Source organism: Apteryx rowi, unplaced genomic scaffold (assembly GCF_003343035.1).
Source record: "Apteryx rowi isolate R43461 unplaced genomic scaffold, aptRow1 scaffold_180, whole genome shotgun sequence".
In the NCBI taxonomy this organism is placed as follows: domain Eukaryota; kingdom Metazoa; phylum Chordata; class Aves; order Apterygiformes; family Apterygidae; genus Apteryx; species Apteryx rowi.
This window is the reverse complement of record NW_020448086.1, coordinates 1,632,400-1,645,890: the sequence shown is the minus strand read 5'-3', so window position 1 is coordinate 1,645,890 and position 13,491 is coordinate 1,632,400. Positions and strand designations below refer to the sequence as shown.

The following is a 13,491-nucleotide window of genomic DNA, read 5'->3' as shown; positions in this document are numbered from 1 at the left end:
CCCGTGGCTCCCCGCTGCTTCACGGCGCCGGAACGCTGCCGATCCGGTAGTGGGATCCCGAAGGCCCGTTGTGCCCAGCGGCTGAGCCGGCGAGTCTGAAGTGGGCGTGTGCGGCGAGACTCGAGCGTCTCTTGCATCGGGAGGCTTTCGATGCTGTTGCGCAGGCAGGCAGGCAGGCTGGGGGCTGCTCCCTCTCTGAACGGGTTCCGCGGGGGGCGGGCTCGAGCCTTGCTGGGCCGCAGCACAGCTTGCCTGCGGGATGTTCGGTCCCTCACGCTTGGCGGGGTGCTTCTAGAGAAACTTTCCCAAGCATAAGAGTTAATCGGAAGGACGTGTCCTGGTGGGTCTTCTGTTCCTTTAAACGCTTGTACGATGTAGTAGGGTTTTTGTTTGTTTTGCAAATACCGCTAGGGAAATAGACCTCAGTTTTCTTCCCTTAACAGTGGAGCAGAGACTTGCATGGGAAACAGATTGGGAGACTGGGGCACTGTGAGAGCTGGGGAAGTGTAAGAAAGGGTATTCAAGGTTATAAAAAGGCTGAAGGACCCAGGAAACTGGGTGAAGACTATTGAAAAGTGTGTTCTTTCAGTTTTCTTCATAGCACTATTCTTAGCACTTCTGGAGGCCTCTCAAGTATTCAGGGGTAAAAAGGGGAGGAAAAAAAAAAAAGTGTCCTGCATGCATGCATCAGACTAGTGTGTTTTTTTTGGGGAGGTAAAGGAGACCCAGGTTACCCTACACTGATTGAGGAAGAGTTCCTTCTAAATGTACAAAACCGAAGCAAAGCAAACAGCTTTACTAACTGATTCTCTTGTAACTATACTGATTACCTCAGAAATGTTGCCTCTGCATAATCCTTACTTCATTAGCTGCAGTAGAACTGTTGGTGATTTCACCGCATGCAGCTAAAAGGTCCCACATTTAATTTAACAAGAATTTGCGTTAAGGGACAACAAGGTCTCCAACAAATCCATGCACCGTTCTGAAACAGTGAAGACAAGTGATGGGGCAAGCAGATACAGCCCAGTTCTCGGAGGCTTCACTGCACTGTGTTTCACACTGCAGAAGGGTACAAAGCTGCTGCTTCCACTCAGATCTAACTTAGTAGTGTGCTTGAGGCTGTTGGCTGACCAAGTGGAAGCTGGTAAGGGAAGAGTCTTATATTCAGCTCAAGCTGTATTTCAGCATGTGCCAGCAGACTGTCTCAATGCTAAAGTTCTAGAACATACTGTTAATGCATTTTCTTAAAACAGGATACGACTAAAATCCAAATGATTTTTTTCCTCAAAACATGCAAGAGACAGCAAATTTTTCAGAACTCCTAAATTAATATTGTCTTAAACAATAATTGAGCTACACTGAAAAGCACCTGTGAGAAAATGGTTTCCTTAAAGCATATTGCCTAGTGCTTTAAAAAACAAAACAAAAAAAACCACCTACAAAACTACCATACTTGGAGAAGAGACTTTTGCAATGCGAGTTCAGTCACCAGAGTAAGGTTCAAGAATATAAGGATTCATATGGCTGCCATTCTGTGCCCCCCCCCCCCGAGGATATGATTTAATGTTAAAGGTAACCCAGTACAATTGCTTGCTGCTGCRGAAAGGTATTCCTGTTTTTGTTCTCTCCTCCTCCCTGCCCCCACAACACCATCACTTGCATTCCTGCAAGCTGAATGAAGTTAGTGATAAATTCATCTAATGGAACTATTCCTCACTTTCTTCAGTGGGTTAGCTTTCTGTTGGATCAGGTGTTACAGTAGCACACAATTAGTGCTCAATTAGAGATAAATTACTTAATCCAATGGAAAAAGCTGAGACTATTCCTTAAACTGCTGCTGATTTACACCAAATTAAGTATAATGTAAAAGTGAACACTGGCTTCTCAGGAAGTCAGGTTTTGGGGACAGTGTCACAGGGGAGTGCTAAGATAGTGCTAGCACCTGAATTTGGTGATGAACTAATTAAGTCTTCCCTAGTCAGGGTAATTAGTGTAAGGCATCTCTAAAGTAACTGCAACTGTTAGTCTATATATCAATGTCTGAATTTTTATAAAGCACTTTATACACTCTGATCACAGGTGTCAACTAACACTTGCTAAAACCATATTTTTAAGGGTGTTGTGAAGTTTAGGTACAGGGAGAAGTCATTAGTGGAGAACAGGATGCAACCTTTTTAAGGCTGTAAGTGCCCAGATACAAAAACTACAAGCAAGTGAAGGGATGGAGCAGCCTTGAGATCAGGAAGAAGGGGAAACTGGAATATTGTAGGACTGCAGCAAGCTGAACAAACAATGACTGGTGGATTAAACTACTAAAATAAGGAGATAGAACACTTGCTGGACAGTCATCTTATTTTGATGGAGAACATGATTTCTTGGGGCAAGGGAGTCTTAGTGTAGCGTTCCCTACATCCACATTGTCATCTTGCTCCTCTGAAAGATGTTACTGCCCTATGGGTGGCAGAACAGAACGTGCATGTCTAAGATCTCCCAGTCAGGCCTGAGTGCAAACCCATCTTCACCAGTAGCCTTAATGATCACTYACCTGTGAACTGGGGCAACTGATGGCTGTGAATCTACTTAATCTTCTGCAGCCGTAGTTACCAAATGTAATAGTGTCCAAAGGGAGAAAGTGGAAATCTGTGCTTCGTAGTTCAATGTTGAATTCAAACTGATTTCTGCCAGCTTTACCAAGCTTCGTTTTCCTCAAGGACTATTCTGCTCAGTCTATCCCTATCTTAAGAGCAATGAGATGGGCATTTTTTGGTCCCCATTAGCTTGTTGGCAAGTAGCTGCTTTCTTACCAACTTTCTAGTGTGTGTACTGGGACTATAAGCTGAATGCCAGCTAGGAGAAGTTACTTTCAAATTTAAGGCGTCTTACCTCCTTTTCTGTACATGCTTAAGTCAGTATTCATGTTGGACTACACCAAAGACAAGTTTGTAAAGGGGAGAACTGGACATCTTTAGGATTTACTAGTAAATGCAGATATTCTTATTCCTTCTTTAAGTAAGTTCCTCAAACTTTCAGACCAAGATTAGTCAAGAGGTAGGAACTTCAGGAAAATTTCTAATTATACTTATTAGGAGTATAACACTTTTTGATATTTGTGTTCTGCCTAGTGATGAGAAATTCGGTCTACGTTTAAAGAATAAACATTGCTGACTATATTGTTGGGTCTTGATTTGTTGCTAATAAGTACCCATGGAGAATCTGTGCTGAGATGGCTAAATAACAAATAATGCTGTAAAGTACCAGCATTTGTACCTAACTTGAATGTAGAATGCCAAATGGTGGCCTACCAACTTGTATTTCAGGTGTTTTACTTGTCTCTTAGTTGTTCCATAGTTTCCATTTGAAGTTCTAAAGTCATGTTTAAAATCAACTCAGAAATATAAATATGTGGCTATAGAACTTGTCAGTTATTTTGCTTAGCTGAGGCTGTAGTAAAATGCAATACTTTCTGAATGGAAGTCTGAAGAAGTTAGAGCAAATGCACCAAGTACTGAATACTAAATTCTCTTTAACACAGCTGGTGAAAATGGCTGAAAATGGAGATGGTGAAAATATGTCTATCTTGGAAAGCAAAATCTGTCAGCAAATTGAGGTATGTTCATTTTATTGTTTGGGATCTGGACTTGGATGTAGTTTTGGAAAAATTAATTGGTAGGGACTTAGCTTGAAGTTATAGTGAGTTGGACTTAAATCTTCTGTTCTCTTAAAAAAAAAAAAAAACAAAAAAACCCCCAAAACCCTGTCTATCACAGGTCTGTGACAGGTATCTAATACATTAAGATCACTCATAAATATAGCATCAGTTTGAAAGTTATTCTTGTCTAGAGTTGCCTGTAAGACTATTTAAAAACAGAAAAGGTTTAACTTGCTAACATTTTAGGCATTAGTTACTTTATAGGCTGGCAAGTAAATGTATCATTAAACAACTTATTACCATGTTCATTGGGGTTATTCCATGTATGCAAATAGGAAGATGCATTTTAATATTTGYATGTCTTAAATTTGGAAAAAACCCTACTCTGGAATCTGTGCTGTTCAGATATTAGCACATTGCATAACTTGCTATTATGACTTACTGCTTTGTAATTTTTTGCTACAAAACGCAACTAAACTTTTGTGCCTGCTTTTGATGAACTTTCTCACTTGAGAGGCTTGGGGGGGTTACCCTCTGGTGAAAAATTGAATGCACCACTTAATGACATCTAGAATAAGGCCTTCTTAACGAAGGACAAAAATACAGCTGTATCTGATACCATCAGCATATGGGGCGATAGTCATTACTTATGAAATAACAACAGAGATTGGAGGAAAAACGGTTGAGAAGGCTAGACTTGAGCTAATGCGAGCTTCAGGTAAACTAGAGGGAGAAGTACTGTAAAATTTGCACTGACCCTTTATAAAGCACAATGATATTGGTGGAAAGACTTCAATTAATCCTGTGGATTAATGTATTTGACCCTAATTAGATGACTGTTAATAAACAAAAGAATAATCTGATGAACATGTCTCTTGTATGAAATGAAATAATTTCTCATCTGTGTGTCATTCTATTCTTCCCATGCTGGACATAATCAGGATGAGAATACAGTAAATAAAAACCTATTTTTTACCTTAAAGTAGTTTCTTGAATGAGACCTAGAATTCTAGCCTAAACAGATGACTTCTCAAGAGTGGAAAATACTGTGTTCTTGCCTATACCTTCCTTAAATAAGGACCAAAATCTGAATCTGTTGGTGACAAATTTGACTTGACTCTGTGGAGCTCAATCAGGTTGATGAATAATTATGTTGGCAGAATAAGTGTCATACCTCTTCTAAACAAAGCTGCAATCTAGCTTTACCTTATTACAGTTCCACTAGATGAAGCACTCTGTTAACAGCTTCTTTGTTGCAACTAACTTTTGGAAAAGTGTCAAATTAAGGCAGGAAATAATAATTTCAGAATTTCTAATTATTTTTATCAGCATCATGAGTTTTCATACATCTCAATCTACTGCAGTAAACTGTCAAATGAAAAAGAACTTTTAAGACTGAACACTCAAAGACATGTATTTTTTTTCTTTCCCCCCTCTCCTTTGCAGTACTATTTTGGTGATCACAATCTACCAAGAGACAAGTTCCTAAAGGAACAGATTAAACTGGATGATGGCTGGGTGCCTTTAGAAATTATGATCAAATTCAACAGGTAAAACAAAGTACAGCGAAGCTGGCTGGATGGGTAACATCCAGCTACTTGCTGCTGTTTTGGGCCGAACATTCCTGGTCTGCATGTACAGCTCCTGTTGCTGTCTTAACATTTGACTTCAGCTTTGCCCATGTGGCTGACATAACCTGTGTTTGCTTACTCAATAGGTTAAGTCGCCTTTCAAAAGATTTTGGTGTTATAGTAGAAGCGTTAAAAAAATCCAAGACTGGTCTAATGGAAATAAATGAAGACAAAACTAAAATCAGAAGATCTCCAAACAAACCCCTTCCTGAATTAAATGACCAGTATAAAACTGCAATTAAAAATAGATCTGTATATGTCGTAAGTAAACTTCTTCCTTTGCTTTGTGCTGTTCTGCATGACTTTACTTTAGCTAGATGGTTTTCAAAGCTTGAATTAACTTATACCCGATAGTCAGGTTTTCAAGCTGTACTTGTCCGTTGCTGTATTACACTAGTAATAAATAGTTCTGTTGAAGTCTCATAGTTTCTGTTGCATGTAATTGAAATTCAGTGTTATCTTGCAGAAAGGCTTTCCAGTAGACGCAACTCTTGATGATATCAAAGAATGGCTTGAGGATAAAGGTCCAGTTGAAAACATTCAAATGAGGAGAACACTGCAGAAAACATTTAAGGTAGCTCTTGTGATGAACAGTTAGACATGGGGCAGGCATGTCTCCTGGAGAACATTCAATATTCAGTTATTCTAATACTTAATGTCTCTGATCATTTAACAGGGATCAATATTTGCAGTTTTTGATAGTGTTGAATCTGCTAAGAAGTTCACAGAGATCCCAAACCAAAAGTACAAGGACACAGAGCTGATAGTGCTTTTCAAGTAAGTTCCCTTAACTGATGTGTGAACTAATAATGCTCAGGTGTGGATTTAGACAAGAACCTGGCTTGACCTGAGCAGTGTAAGTTTCTACACTATTGTACAGGTACCTACAGCTGTACCTTTGTAGACTGGCATCTCAACTTCTAAAGATAGTCTCAACTGTTTCTTTTCCTTAGCTACTGCAATCTTCTGAAGTAATTATAATGGAATAGTGTGATAGGTAGCATTAACTTATTTTATGTTCTGTTGAAGGGAGGAGTATTGTACAAAGAAGAATGAAGAAAGGAAACAAAACAAAGTAGAGGCTAAAGCAAGAGCTAAACAGTAAGTAATTATCAATGGAAGTGTGTGGATTTATCACCTGACCACACTTGAACCAACTCTGAACTGATCTTAAATTTTCTACAGGGAAAAAGAAGAAAAACAGAAACAAGCAGCAGATGCTGAAATGGTATGGATTTCTTAAATCTCTACACCTGAAAACTATCCAATTAATCTTTCATGGGTTTTCAGTCCACAAGTAATTAATACAAATATGCTGCTGCAGCTACATTTGTAGACCTAAGACCTGTGAGCTATTCAGAGCTTCAAGTTCTAGATTATTTTCTTTCTACAAAGTCACTTCAGCTTTTACAACTGAACTACAGTAAGACTTCATTTGTCATGGTTACATTTTGTTTTCAAGAAACTCCTTTTGTTTAAAGGATCATATCTGGAATTAAATTATTAGGTATATTACCTGTTCAGAAGTGATCCTCAATGCATCAAAGGGATGATCTGTGGCATTTACAGGGTCCAGAAAGGATTAATTTTACTATATAGGTTTTTATCCTGAGGTGTCAGCCTTCAAAAGCTGTTTGGTAAATTGTAAGAGTATAACTATCTTATGGGGAAGGAGTGAAAATTCCACATAAATGTGTCAAAATTAAAAGAAGAGAAAAACATGCAGACCTTGAACATGAGCATAAATAAGCTGTGCAGTAAGAATACTTGGCTTACTGACACTGCTAGAGGGATCCACTTCAGTTGCTTATTTATCACTAGAATGTTCTAATAGTTTTAGGGTTGAGGGGAAAAATTGAATACTCAAGTGTGACTTTCTTTAGCAAATTTTTTTTTAATTTTACTTAGAAATCTTTGGAAGAAAAGACAGGATGTCTTCTGAAGTTTTTTGGTGATCTTGATGATCAAACATGCAGAGAAGATCTCCACGCAGTATTTTCTGATCACGGAGAAATCAGATGGATACACTTTGTCAGAGGTGCAAAGGAGGTAAGTAGATTCTTGGACAAGGAGTTAAGATGTTGGTATTAGAATTTGAAACTGAGTGATTAAATGCTTGTGCTCTTACATCATAGTGTAAGGAATTTATTCTTTATTTGAATTGTGGAACTGCTCAATATTTAGAGTGAATTTATTCACTCAAATTCTTTCAGAAGCACAGATAGTCTTCTCACTTGGTAAGGTCAAAACGGAGACTGAGAATGTTTGTTAGGATGGTCTGAGGTTTTTGCCTCAGCCTTGATAGAGTAATGAATTGCTTGTCAGAGTAATGAACGTGCTGAGGTACCCAACAGGATATGTCCATCGTTCTAGCTGAATGTTCTTGCAATAAGACTCAAATGCGAATGACCCTTTTCTTTTTAAGGGTATTATCCTATTTAAGGATGTTGCAAAAGAAGCTCTGGAAAAAGCGAAAGAAGCACATAATGGGAACTTACAACTTCGGAACAAGGATGTTACATGGGAAGTGCTAGAGGGAGATGCAGAGAAAGAAGCTCTAAAAAAAATACTGGAAGATCAGCAAGAATTGCTAAAACAGAAAACAAAAGGTCCTTTTATTGGTTTAAACAGTGTCTTACTAGTTTCACTGTGTGAATGTATAATGATGACTGACTGCAAAGCTTTCTTTTAAGCTTGCTACTTAGAAGTGAATGACAAAGTTCCTGATATCTTAATGTCCCAACAGGACGCAAACTTAAAGGAAAAGGAAGAGGTGGGAAGATGCCTCAAGGTGCACATAAAGGGAAAGTACAGTTTCAGGGCAAGAAAACAAAGTTTGATAATGATGAAGGTGAAGATGATATTAAAACAGGTAAGTCATTTTGTGCACTGAATGTATCATCTTTATTATGTGGGGCTACTATGCTGGCCCATATAATCTGTTTCTTGCAAGTGTTTCAAGGTTGGCCATATACTATAGTATTTCTGTTCTCTGTCAGTATCGGTAAGGGAATTTTAAGGGTCTTCTGCTTTGATTCCTTCCAGAAGCTGAAACTCTCCCCAAAATCATGTTAACTACTAGATGTGGCTGTATTACAGGACTGAAGAGTGTAGCTAGCTGTCAGCAACATTATACAGCTGTGCAAACCTGCTGTCTCTTGAATAGTGCTTTTTTGTTTTTGATAATATGAGAAGACTGATAGTTCTGGACAGTGGTATTTGGCTTGAAAGATGCAAGAACTAAGCTTCTGTTCATTAGATACAGCACCTGCTTAAACAGAACCCAGTCCTACTCAAACCTACTGCTGTTAGATGGTGTTCCTTTATCTTTCCTTCTTACCTCTCTTCCATGAAGCTATACAGGGAAGAAACTCTTCACAGTAGGTACTCTGGAACACTTAAAAGCTTTTAGGTGCAGTAATAAATAATCCTCTATCATAGCAGTAGCTGTGGATAAACCAGAACCCATCCTTGGGCTACATCGTAAGAACACCGTTTCAGTATTTCAGTAAGTTTACTTTTTTGGAAGACTTCAGGTAATATTGAAAGGCTTCCCTTTTATCATAAATAACTATGTATTCAATCTTGCAGAACCAGCAAGTCCCAAGAAGAGACCACTAGAGGAAACTGAAAAAGAAGAACCTGCACCAAAACAGCTGAAAACAGAAAATGGAGACGGAGAGCAGTAATACTAAAATAAAAATCATTGGTTTTATTAGTCCATTTTAAATAGGTTTTAAAGCCATGCCTCAGTTCAGGAGTTTCTCGACAGAAAATCTAATGAAGTCCACTTCAATGTCAACCTACAATGAGAGGAAAGCTTTATTTTGTTGGATTACAGCTYTTTTGTTTAAGAAGCATGCTTAATCTAACATGCTACCCTGGAAGAGTTTTTTTTATATTTATAGTTTTGTTTATACTGTCAGTCCTCTCAAATTCTCTGGTACCTCATTCAAGTGTAAAAGGTTCCATCCTTGAATTGCCTTTGTAATCTCAAAGTTGTATTCACTAGCAGCTGTCAATAAACTGAAAACTTAAACTGTTCACCCCTGAAGCTTGACTGTTCATATAGTATAAAGCTGTAACTGTTAAGTGGCAAAGCTGAGGGACAGACTTCCATCATTAAGTTCAAGTCGCAAAGAAAATGAGTACAGTTGAATAATCAACTTCTGGCCTATGCTATTTTAACATACCTAATTGAACCTTAAATCTTGATCAGTCTGCTCCAGGATTCTCAGTACATATAGTAATGGGATAAGTATTTTGGTATTCTAAACTGACTTTTGGCATCTAAACTCAAAAGCAAACTTCAAAGTCTTCATACTCTTGCACCTTAACTCTATCTTCTATAAGGAGATAGAGTAAGTGCACAGCTTCCTCCTGCCCCCTTTAGGATGGCTCTAAAGGAATTTTACTGTTGAAGTTGTCCTACTACGGCAAAATCCTAGCTACTCTGAAGTCTTTATCACTTAATTCAAAGTTCCAATTGCAGACAGGATTAAGCAGATAACTATTAAATGGTGAGTCAGAGCTACTTGTAGCTTTCTTTACACCTGGTAGAGTGCTGGCTTTCATCTTGTTTGGTGCACAGCTCTGACTTGCATTAAAATGACTCTTCTTCCCTACCCCCCTGCCCAACTACTAAATGTACTAATGACAACAAAACTGAATGCCTTCATAGTGACATCCCAAATGCTGTATCACTGCCCAATATATCTGACCCTAAAACTTTATTATTCAGTAGAATTCATTTACCTAATACAAGATGGAGCTTTTGCTCAGGCAGGTTGGGTTTTACACTTACCGATTTCTTCTTATGAAACTTGTATGATGCTGGTAAGTCATATTTAAGTTCTGTGAACAGTACAAAGAATACTTGTTACATTAGAATGATTAATAGGCAACTTGCACCCTGCACCTATGTTCTTCTATGCTTTCTATTGCCAGCCTCAAAAGGCCCTGGCTGGATGACTGCTTTGACCTCTGGACTAGCCTGACTGAACACTTAACCCAAGTACAGACAGTAAGTGGATGGCTGAGATACAGAAATGCAGTAGTGTCTCAAGCGCTTGTGCAGCTTTCATGTCTTAAGTGTATGGCTGTATAAAGCATCCAACTGGTGATATTTAAAAATAAGGCAGAATCTTGAACAGTTATCAGAAATAATATTTAGGTGACTGCAAGGACAGGATCCTTTTTAAATTTGAGAACTGACGTGCTCTCTGGTTTTGTTATTCAGCAACATAATTTTTTTGAAGCAGGACTTTAACTTCTGCTTGAAAGCAAAATCTAGTCTTTCTCCCACAGGGCAGCAAAAATCCCATTACTCTTATTCTTCTGAGTGTTTTTTTTTTTTTTTTTTTTTTTTTAAAGAATGCTTGCTTCCTGTATCCTAGCAGGTAGGTGGGTTTTTTAACCTTTTCTTTTAAACCTTGCTATTTCATTTTTTTATTTTAAACCATGCAAGTTTACCTCTGCATGTCTGGCTAGTAGTGTGTTCCAGAGATTAGCCACTAAGAAAATATTTTTTCTTTAATTACAAATTAATCTTACCTGCTATAACTTCCATCTTCACTTTCCATTCATCTGCTTTCTTTTGAATGTGCTAGGGCATTAAACAGATGCAGTTATGCTTAAAAAGTGGTTTATACGCCTTTATAACATCTGCACCCCCTACTACTTTAAGAAGCCCCTATACTTTGTTTTACATGTCAAATTATTGTACTGCCTTCCTGTGGTCTCATGTGCATCACTATAAATATTCTGACATGATTAGCATTTAACCAAAGCAAGTTTCATACCCAGTAAAGACATGAACAAATCAGTGAAGCTATGGGCTACTTGATTCAAAACCAACTATGTAATTGGTTAACCCCCCTCACTCTGCTAAAATTAAGGACTTACTTGCCGTGTTGATGTTTTGTGAAGGGAATATACAGCCGTTTTTGCCATTTGTAAAGCAGTTTTCAGAAAAAACATATCCATCCCTAAAAGAGCATTCAAATTATTGGAACTGTTAAATGCAAGCTTAAATTAGTGGCTATTTAAAGATTAGTTTATGCTTCGGTGTCCTTGCCTTTTGCAAAAGGGACAATTTTTTTTGGAGTAATTGGCTATTGTTAGGCTTCTTAGCCTAGACATCTGTGAAACAGCACTGCACGCATTAAGGCATGGAAAGTATTTCTGCAACTTTCCTAATTGCTTTTAGTAAAAGAGAAAATAAATAATAGGGATAAGGAAGAGCTAGTATGGCTTATTTGAAACCACTTCATCACTAGCTACAATGTTGAAATGATTAATCTCTGCTTATGAAACTGATTCCAGATCAGCAAAACTCTGTGGGTCCCATATTGTAAAAGAGAAGGGAGATGTTTCATTAGAAGTATTCCTATTTGTATTTCATTCCTAATCATTTCTAACTAATTTTTATAATTACCAACCTTTATTGTGCTTGGTACCGAAAGGAGGGTTCATAATAACTGTGTCAAAAGTTTCTGACATGCTATCGGACAAAGAGCAAACATCACACTGAACCATGTTGATATTTGTGAGCTCAAATTCTTCAACATTTCTAGTAAATATTTCCAGTGCATCTGCATCTATGTCAAACCCCACACATAATCTGTAAAACAAACCCAAAAGCTACACATTAGTGTTTATTTTGTATAAAAGTATGTGTGTGTTTTCAAAATTTGATTTAAATGCAGTCTCTTTTAAGTTCTGTAGTCCAGAGGCATCTGTGTGCACAACTTGTTTTCTAACTATGAAATACAACAGGCATGCACTACAGAAATTCAGTACTGGTAAAAATAAAAACATGAGCAGCTCTGCTGCCCTTTCCAAATATCTGTTTAAAGTTTTGTGAAAGAAACTTCATGTGTTAATTTAGTGCTTCAGGGAAAAACAAACATTATGACATCCAAATTCAGTGCAGTTGTCTMTCTCTTCCACTATTTGAATGGTCATTGACTGTTTAAACATACTAAACAGCCTAGTTGTGTGCCAAATTAGATACCCAAAATGAGTTTAGTTCAGCATTGCTATGTTACAATTTTATTTTCCACTCTCCACTATACTAGAAGTGACCAGAATCTAATATTAAATACTTACCCTGCTCCTAAAATTGCACTTCCAATGCTAAGCATGCCACAGCCACATCCTAAGTCTGCAACTGTTTTGTTTTCAATATCATCAAAAGTATTGTGAATTGTATAAAGCATACATGCTGGAAAAAAAACCCCAACAGATCAGTAATATCAAATATGCATTCAATTAGTCGATAAAAGTTACTTTCTCCTGCATTCAGAAAACTCTGAACTTCAGGGTTTTTGTCACACAAAATTAAAACGATGCTCTCACTGCCTATGCTTATCCTTTACACTTACAAATTAAAACGTCAAAACATTTTTGAAAAGCAGTAAGACTCTAGGTCTTTGGTCTTTGGGGGAGATTTTATATAGAGCTGTGACTATTAATTTCATGAAAAAACTATGCCTCAAGTTCTGTTTATAAAAGCAATAGACACCATTAGAAAGTGTTCTGTAAGATGTAAGAAATTGGAAAAATCAGAATTAWGGTACAGAAGAGTGTCTGTGCATACACTGCTTACATTCTTATTTCATGACACGTAAAAACCAGTTCAGCTTTCTCATTTACAGATCAACAAGATGTTTCTATCACAGGGTAACTTTGAAATCGACTTACTCGTTTTGGATTGTTTATTAACAGTATACTTTTAATGAAAAAGGCTAACAATTCATTAATAATGGAACACATTCCTGCTGGATACAATTTCTGAACTACTTTTAGTGTAACAGCTTCAAATGAGATAATGCAGTAGAAACAAATATGTAAGCGCTTTTTTAAAAAAGTGCTGATGCAGAAAAGACAAACAAATTACACCAGAGCTACAGTTAACCTCTACCTGCAATATGAGGTCTTGTCGGATACTGTTCCAGGAGTAATTTTGGACTTTCAAAAGTATCAACTTGTTGAAGACAGCTTTCCAGTTCTTTAAACTTTAATTTCTTCATGTTTATAGTTCATCTGAGAAAAATAACGTGCGATCAGCTGTAATGCTCTAACACACGCAAGACGCTATCCTGAGAAACTAGTTTATACTTCAAGTCCCGTGTTACTTCTCGGCAGCTCGCGGGGTGTTTGCGTGCGGCTGCCCGCAGCGAGGCCTGCGGCGGCACCGCGGGGCGCTGC

At 37.8% G+C, this 13,491-nt stretch overlaps 2 protein-coding genes across 3 annotated transcripts in view; one reads left to right on the top strand and one right to left on the bottom strand.

The window, feature by feature from the left end:
- The window catches only part of LOC112963924 (kelch-like protein 23), an 18,233-nt gene extending 8,907 nt beyond the window's left edge, over positions 1-9,326 (top strand). The window contains exons 4-14 of the mRNA XM_026061435.1: positions 3,533-3,607; positions 5,096-5,199; positions 5,367-5,541; positions 5,747-5,854; positions 5,957-6,057; positions 6,310-6,381; positions 6,466-6,508; positions 7,189-7,329; positions 7,706-7,889; positions 8,027-8,152; positions 8,872-9,326. Coding sequence (XP_025917220.1) covers positions 3,533-3,607; positions 5,096-5,199; positions 5,367-5,541; positions 5,747-5,854; positions 5,957-6,057; positions 6,310-6,381; positions 6,466-6,508; positions 7,189-7,329; positions 7,706-7,889; positions 8,027-8,152; positions 8,872-8,969 — 1,227 coding nt within the window. The 3' untranslated portion in view covers positions 8,970-9,326. The remainder of the gene's footprint in view (positions 1-3,532; positions 3,608-5,095; positions 5,200-5,366; positions 5,542-5,746; positions 5,855-5,956; positions 6,058-6,309; positions 6,382-6,465; positions 6,509-7,188; positions 7,330-7,705; positions 7,890-8,026; positions 8,153-8,871) is intronic.
- Positions 8,970-13,491, bottom strand: part of METTL5 (methyltransferase like 5) — a 5,870-nt gene continuing 1,348 nt past the window's right edge. The window contains exons 2-8 of one of the 2 annotated variants that reach the window (XM_026061437.1): positions 13,205-13,326; positions 12,391-12,505; positions 11,721-11,902; positions 11,185-11,267; positions 10,834-10,885; positions 10,085-10,134; positions 8,970-9,083 (exon numbers count right to left, since the gene is read on the bottom strand). In XM_026061437.1, the coding sequence (XP_025917222.1) occupies positions 9,030-9,083; positions 10,085-10,134; positions 10,834-10,885; positions 11,185-11,267; positions 11,721-11,902; positions 12,391-12,505; positions 13,205-13,313 (645 nt within the window). In that variant the 5' untranslated portion in view covers positions 13,314-13,326 and the 3' untranslated portion in view covers positions 8,970-9,029. Of the gene's footprint in view, positions 9,084-10,084; positions 10,135-10,833; positions 10,886-11,184; positions 11,268-11,720; positions 11,903-12,390; positions 12,506-13,204; positions 13,380-13,491 lie in introns of those variants that run through there. The other variant, XM_026061436.1, reaches the window with a different exon arrangement.